The 7,278-nt window shown below is 52.6% G+C and overlaps 2 protein-coding genes across 2 annotated transcripts in view; one reads left to right on the top strand and one right to left on the bottom strand.

Moving 5' to 3' along the window:
• Positions 1-4,386, top strand: part of HOMER3 (homer scaffolding protein 3) — a 9,375-nt gene extending 4,989 nt beyond the window's left edge. The window contains exons 5-10 of the mRNA XM_003796653.3: positions 553-660; positions 1,513-1,634; positions 2,200-2,356; positions 2,685-2,795; positions 2,891-2,977; positions 3,951-4,386. Coding sequence (XP_003796701.1) covers positions 553-660; positions 1,513-1,634; positions 2,200-2,356; positions 2,685-2,795; positions 2,891-2,977; positions 3,951-4,142 — 777 coding nt within the window. The 3' untranslated portion in view covers positions 4,143-4,386. The remainder of the gene's footprint in view (positions 1-552; positions 661-1,512; positions 1,635-2,199; positions 2,357-2,684; positions 2,796-2,890; positions 2,978-3,950) is intronic.
• Positions 4,387-4,781: 395 nt separating this feature from the next.
• Positions 4,782-7,278, bottom strand: part of DDX49 (DEAD-box helicase 49) — an 8,727-nt gene continuing 6,230 nt past the window's right edge. Inside the window, exons 10-13 of the mRNA XM_012809449.2 lie at positions 6,586-6,660; positions 5,519-5,607; positions 5,344-5,415; positions 4,782-5,255 (exon numbers count right to left, since the gene is read on the bottom strand). Of these exons, the coding sequence (XP_012664903.1) occupies positions 5,067-5,255; positions 5,344-5,415; positions 5,519-5,607; positions 6,586-6,660 (425 nt within the window). The 3' untranslated portion in view covers positions 4,782-5,066. The remainder of the gene's footprint in view (positions 5,256-5,343; positions 5,416-5,518; positions 5,608-6,585; positions 6,661-7,278) is intronic.

The raw sequence follows: 7,278 nt of genomic DNA, 5'->3' as shown, positions 1-7,278 counted from the left end.
AAGCCATAGTGTCCTGTTCTAATGGGAAAACTGGTATTGCTTGTCATAGATAGGTGGTAAATGTAAACATTTGCTACAATGAAAACAAGAACAAAGATTACTGTCTCACTGACTACATGGTTCTCAGAGCCCAAGACCTCTCTCTCTCTTTATAATTTGTCCTTGTTTCTCCTTTGTTGTTTCTTTTGCTTTTTTTCTTTCCCTACTCTTTCTTTGTTATAAAGTTATAAAAACAGATCAGCACCAACCTGAGACTCACTTTGTAAAAATAAGCCTGGTAGAAAAAAGGAATTTGTTTCTCAATGTGGAACAATGTATTTCATGCCACTTCTGTGACTTAATGCCACCTGCCAGCCTGCCATAATACCTACTCTGCTCATGGGAATATTGTTTTCCAATCACACAACTCCCTTCTTCCAGTTTGTGTGATAAGGGGATAATCATAGTTCCGAAGGTTCATTCCAAAGTGACAGGGCTGTCCTTGGGTGGGAGTGACCTGGTGGGGGACCTGGGGTTTGTTGACTGTTCTCCTTTCCTCCCTCCACCCTCTAGTTTGCTGAGAAATTCCAGGAAGTGAAGGAAGCAGCTAGACTGGCACGGGAGAAATCTCAGGATGGGGGAGAGCTCACCAGTCCTGCCCTGGGGCTTGCCTCCCACCAGGTCAGCATTCTTTGCTCCCCTCATTGGGCACCCCTGGGACAGGCGGGCACCCACCCAATATTAGGGGATCTGGGCACCATAATTGTTCCCAAGACCAAATGCTCTAACTTTATGAAGTAGTTGAAGTTAGACCCAGAGCTGTGACCATTAAGGAGGGATATGGGAGCATGTCATGGGGGCATGGGCCTAGCCTAGGGTCGGGGAGGGCACCAAGTAGGAGCCAGTGACAAAACCACAATTCAGATGGCAGAACTGAAGACTAGGAATTGAAATGCCTAGGTACAGGGCAGAGCAATGAACTGCCTCTGGGTGTTTTCCCGTATTAATTTATTCAGCATCATTTACTGAGCACCTGCTGTGTGCCAAGCCCAAAGCTGTGCACAGGGGTTATAGAGATGAAAAAGCAAACTGACTTCTGCTCTCAGGTCCAGGAAGCCTGAGGAAGGCATCCTGCTGGAGTTACATAGGATATTGAAGATTGGCCCTCAGGGTAGCATTACTATGGAGAAAGCTTTCAGATTGTTTCCTCACCTTTTACAGATGTGAGAGCATCAGTGGGTTTAGTCTAACCTGTGTCATGTTTGCTCCTGGAGAGTTAGTGAAACCAGGCAGGCAAGGTCGGGGTGGGGCACAGAACTCTCAGCCCATGGGGAACCATGGAGGTGGGTCAGGTAGAGAGGGACGTGCATGGATCCTGTGCTGTGAAGGACGTGCTGGAGTCTGTAGGTCAGTTCAGATTCCCTGAACTCAGTCACGACTCCAGTGGCGCGCCCCAACCATGATGTTCTAACCTATCCTTGATAAGCAATGAAGCCATTGCTTATATGACTCCGTCCTCGCCCTTATCCTCAGGTGCCTCCGAGCCCCCTTGTCAGTGCCAACGGCCCCGGCGAGGAGAAACTGTTCCGCAGCCAGAGTGCAGACGCCCCGGGCCCCACAGAGAGAGAGCGGCTCAAGAAGATGCTGTCGGAAGGGTGAGGGGCGTGGCAGGACTGGGGCCACTGCAGGGCGGGACGGAGTGAGGACCGGGAAGGGGTTTTTTAGAAGTCGAGGCAGGAGACAGGCGGCGGGATCTGGCTTTGGACCCCTAGACCTGAGAAAGGGGAGGAGGCTAACCTGATCCTGCCCTATGGTGAGCCGACCTTGCCCCTCGAACTCACCCCTAAGTTGAACGTGCCTCCACGGGTTGACCCCGCCCCTTTCCCTGCTACTTCTAATCCCGGTGCACACTCTGCAAGCTAATGATAAATGCAAGGGCACTTGCCCATCCTCAGCCCCATGCTGCTATGTCCCCATCGGCTGACACTCTCCCTTGTCCACCATTTGGACAGTGTCTCACTGGGCTGACTCCACGTGGTGGTTTGGATCTGGTCCCAGACAAAAGACCGTGTCTCTCCCGGACCACCCATACCCTTAGCTTATAGCCCTGAGTCTTCTGGCCCCACCCCCAGTTCTGTCGCTCCTTCCCCTAGCCTAGCGTCGCCTCTGGCCCCGCCCCCAGCCCATTGTCGCCCCCTGTTAATTCACGACTCTCCGCAGCTCCGTGGGAGAGGTACAGTGGGAGGCTGAGTTCTTCGCGCTGCAGGACAGCAACAATAAGCTGGCGGGCGCGCTGCGGGAGGCCAACGCCGCCGCAGCCCAGTGGAGGCAGCAGCTGGAGGCCCAGCGCGCAGAGGCTGAGCGGCTGCGGCAGCGGGTGAGGGCAACCCTCTCTCCCTGAAACCCCTGCCTGGGCCAGGCAGCGTGGAGCCTGCGCCTCCGAGTGTCCCGTCTGCCTTGGATTCATGGCTGTGTGACCTCAACAGGTCACTTCCCCGAGCCACAGTTTCTTGCTGTATAAAATGGGTCTGCGCCAATGTCAGCCTCAGAGGGTCATCAGACCCTAAAGTCCAAGCTGCCCAGAGGCAGGTGGTAGCACACCAAACAAGGGAGTGAGTGCTCAGTCATAGCCATGGCTGAGCAGGAAGCCAATGCCCCAAGGGTCCTGACTGGAGCATTAGGGGCTGAGATTCCTTTCCTCACAGGTGGCCGAATTGGAGGCCCAGGCAGCTGCAGAGGCCCCCCAGGGCAGCGAGAAGGAAGCACCCAGCCAGTCGTTGGAGCAGCTAGAGGTGCTAGTGCAGACCAAGGACCAGGTAAGCACTGAGTGTGGCCCTGGGCTTTGCTTTTCCTTACCTCCTGTGGGAGAAGCCAGGGTCCCAGACAGACCCTGGAACTCCTTCTTCTCTAGGAGATTCAGACCTTGAGGAATCAGACAAGTGGACCCCGAGATGCTCCAGACACCACTGAGCGTGAGGAGACGCAACAGAAGGTGCAGGTGTGTGTGAGTGCCAGGTGGTGGGGTGACAGTGGGCAGGGTAGGACAGACCTGGGATTTGTCTTCCTGGTGGGTCATGGGCAGCTCCATGCTTGAGCCGTTTCATCTGGACATGGAGTGAGGTTAATATATACGTAAGGCTTTAAAGTGTATGGCAGCAGTTCTAAACCTGTGGGTCACGACCCCTTTTTAACAATGAAAATAGATCCTGCATATCAGATATTTACATTATGATCCTTAACAATGTCAAAATTACAATTATGAAGTAGTAATTTTATGGTTGGGGGTCACTACAACATGAGGAACTGTATTAAAGGGTTGCAGCATTAGGAAAGCTGAGAAATACTGATGTAGGGAAAACCAGGCCCACAGAAGGTATGACACCTAGTAGGTGCTTTGTAATCAATGGTTATTAGTACGGTTTCACATCCATCCATGAGTCCAATAAGCAACTTCTGAATCCATGCTATATTCCTATGCTTACCCCTATCAAATCCTCACATGTCCTTAGCCTGAGGTCACAAGAGCCTGCATTTGAAATCTAGCTGGCTAGGTTTTCCCTGAAGCCTTTATGTGAGAAATGTTCAGTGAGCATTTCCTGGAAACTCAATTGGAGATATTCAAGGATCTGGTTCCCTTAAAAGGGCTGCTGAAGAGAAAAGTTAGATTTTCTCTGTTGTCTCCTGGGCATAGGGCATGTACATGTGCAAAGGCTCCAGGGTGGGAGGAAAGTTGGGTGTTCAAAGAACTATAGGTGGGCCAGGGAGGATGGGAGCCATGAGAGGGCTTTGAGCAGAGGAAGGACAGGATCTCTTCTGTGATGTTCAAAATGGCCAGGGGAATAGGGAGCTGTGGGCACAGCAGAGGTGCAGGGAGAAAGCACGAGGCAGAGGGGGGCTTGGGCCACAGGCAAGGTTTTGGGGACTCCTGAGACTTGTTAGGGCCCCCAACTGTGTCCACCTTCTCCCTGCAGGACCTGGAGACCCGCAACGCAGAGCTGGAACACCAGTTGCGGGTGACAGAGCGTAGCCTGGAGGAAGCACGGGCAGAGCGGGAACGGGCACGGGCTGAGGTGGGCAGAGCAGCACAGCTGCTGGACGTCAGGCTTTTTGAGCTGAGCGAGCTTCGTGAGGGGCTAGCTCGACTGGCTGAATCTACACCCTGATCCCAGCTGCCCAAGTCTGAGCAGGAGCCAGCACCCTCAGGGCTGCTTTTACACGAACGATTCTGCCCACAGCATAGGCTGGGCTATAGATGGCATAGTTGGGCCCATTTGCCCTGGCAGGGACTAAGGGTCTGGGGCAGGCCTGGCCATTTACAGCTTGGAGGCTGTTTTTGAACTATCCATTGTGTAGAATTTCTAGATCTCTGGGATGTGTGCTGGTGCCCAAATTACATTTCTAAGTATGGCTATGTGTAGTATGTGTAGACTCCTGAGTACCTATAACCAGCCCCTTTACCTACGTCCTCTTCTTGGGGGCACCTTGGCTGACCCTGCATCCATGTAGGATAGGGAAGCTTCTAGAACATAGCTGTATTCACTAAGCACAGGGACAGCCTCACTGAAACCTCATGGCCACCTCTGCAGAACAGTGCAACTGCCAGGCCCAGAGAAGGGGCTTCACCACCTCAAGGTCACATGGCCGGAATGGCCAGCCCAGAGGTTCAGGCTGGTAGTTTGTCCACAAAACTTTGGGCCTACTTCACGGAAATGGATGTGGTATTCTGGAGGACCTAAGAAACAGAACACATGCTGCACCCTACTCCTACCCCCACCCCTGAGCCATTCTCTTAATCACACTGAGGAAGTCAAAAGACCCATTTATTGAGCACCCCCTGCATGTGGCAGCCCTGGGGAGTGACCCTAGGCTAAGGCTAGAGTTGAGTCTGACTTGGTCAGTGTTCCTTCCTCCTCCAGAGCCTGACTCTTGGCCAAGGTTCTAAGAAGGGAAAAGTCAAGGGGTACACAGATGAGAGGCATAGTTGCCTACAGATTCAGCTGAGGGGTGCTGGATAGACCCCAGAGGACTTTCAGACTTTCAGGTCCACAGAGGAGTCCCAGACTGGGCATGTGGGTGCTGTGTGGAGCTCAGGCTGGGCCCTGGGTGGGTAAAGGGCCTGGACAGACCCCAGACCGGGACCTGGGTGGATGTCCTGTGCAGCTTGCCCTGCTGGCCTTCTGCCTCTGCAGCGTCTGTGCCACCTTCTCCTTGAAGCGCCGGTTCTTCTGCTTGATCTTGGCCAGTTCAGCTTTGCGCTTGGCCTCCAAGTCGGGGTCCTGGCTCAAGGAACAGGAAATGGCTGAGCTGGGTGCCCATTCCTCACCAGGAACCTAGCCACTCCTCACCTGCTGGCTCAGCCCTCACCTTCCCCTCCAAGATCAGCTGCTTCCGTTTGTTGATCTCCTTCTTTTCATCAAAGTGGGCTGCCTCCAGTTTCTGGAGAGAAGACAGGGAAAGGCTGGTCATCAAGTCCCTCTTTTGAAGAAAACACCCTGGGCCCCAAGGACTAGCTTGGCTCTGCCCTGCCTCTGGCACTCACAATCTCACACTCTCTCCGGACCACATTGACCTGTGTGAGGATCTGTAGCACCTCAGCTTCGTCCACCGAGAATTCCTCCAGCTTCTTCTCTATGGGGCAGCAGACCCGGGGGTTGGGGTGGGGAAGAGACACAACAGGGAGAGGGAGTTCAGTCATGTAGTGGGCAACCTGTGCAGTGGGGCATGCAAGACCATAAGGTGATCGTAAGGGTTAGGTGGGAAAGATCGAGATTTCAGACCTAAGGGAAGGTATGGACTGCTACCTTTTGCGTGTGTGTTAGCAACCTGTAAATTTGACCCTGAATATTTACTTCTTTGAAACAATGTCCTTTAAAGTCAGATGTTTCTGAATTCTAGGACAGTCTGAGCAATGATTGGACATGCCCCAGTCAGTGGGTCTGTCTTTACTACACATTAAACTACTCGAAGCGTTTGTTTCTTTGAGGCAAGAGTCTCACTCTGTCATCCTGGGTGGAGAGTGCCATGACATCATAGCTCACAGCAACCTCAAATTCTTGGGCTTAAGTGATTCTCTTGCCTCAGCCTTCCAAGTAGCTGGGACTACAGGTGCCCACCACAATGCCTGACTACTTATAGAGATGGGGTCTAACTCTTCCTCAGACTGGTCTCCAACTCCTGAGCTGAGTTAGGCAATCCACCCACCCTGGCCTCCCAGAGTGTTAAGATTACAGATGTGAGCCACCACACCTGGCCCAACCTTAAACTCTTAAACTCAAGTGATCCTTCTTGCCTCAGCCTCCAAAATAGCTGGGACTATAGGCGCCCACCACAACACCTGGATAGTTTATAAAGAAGCTCTTAACAGGCCCAGGCCTAAGCTCTGACACTGAGGCTTTTGACATCCTGGTGGATGGTCTCAGGGATCATGCACACACCTCAGTCTAGGAACCCACAGTCCCCTCCTGCCTAATGTGGCTTTCAGCTGCTGATGGCCTCCGTAGGGAGTTTCTGTCAGTAAATGGGTAAAAGAAACTTCTGATGAGGGCAAAAACATGTCTAACCCAGAGGCACTCACCTCTCCCCTCCACCCAACCATGCGCTACTCACTGATCTGCTCCTCAATGGCATGCACCAGGTGGATGTCATACTGAGTCACCAGCGTGATTGCCTGTCCTTGCCGCCCTGTAGGGATGCACCACAGTTACGTGCTGTGTGTCAGGGGCCAGGATAAGGGGCCAAAGAAGGCAAGTCCTGATAGGCAGCTCAGGTTCCTCTTGAGAGGTGCAGGACAAAACTTGGGTGGGGAAAGGACCAGCCCAGAGCATCAGCACTCAATACCCAGCCAGACATCTGCCTATCTCAGTGATGCTGCAGAAGCTAGAAAGAGGCAGCTCTCCCACCAACCTGGCCTTACCCAGAGGCTGATTACTGGCTGATTTCCCTCTTTGGCCTGGCTGCCAGGGAGCCCAGGTTATGTCAGCATTAGTCCTGATAGGAATAAGCCTAGATCTTTGCTCCCCATTTCTGTGACTGACTAGGGCTGGAATACCACTGACACTGAGAAGGTTCATGACCCTCATAGCAGCTGCCCAAATGTATCATCATTCTTGCTACCTGCCATTTGAATCCCAGGGAGCAGAAGTGACCTGCCTGACACCACAGGATGAGGAAACACAGGGTCTAATTCTTTCTCAGAGTCAGGAAAGAAAGGGCAAGCCCAGTCTATCCTTAGGAACCATGTCTCTCCTGATGCCAGGTGTGACAGAATTTTTTTTTTTTTTTTTTTTTTTTTTTGAGACA

Source organism: Otolemur garnettii, unplaced genomic scaffold (assembly GCF_000181295.1).
Source record: "Otolemur garnettii isolate 467f Iridium unplaced genomic scaffold, OtoGar3 scaffold00105, whole genome shotgun sequence".
Taxonomy (NCBI): domain Eukaryota; kingdom Metazoa; phylum Chordata; class Mammalia; order Primates; family Galagidae; genus Otolemur; species Otolemur garnettii.
Note: the sequence above shows the minus strand (reverse complement) of the source record. Positions and strands in the feature narration are given on the sequence as shown.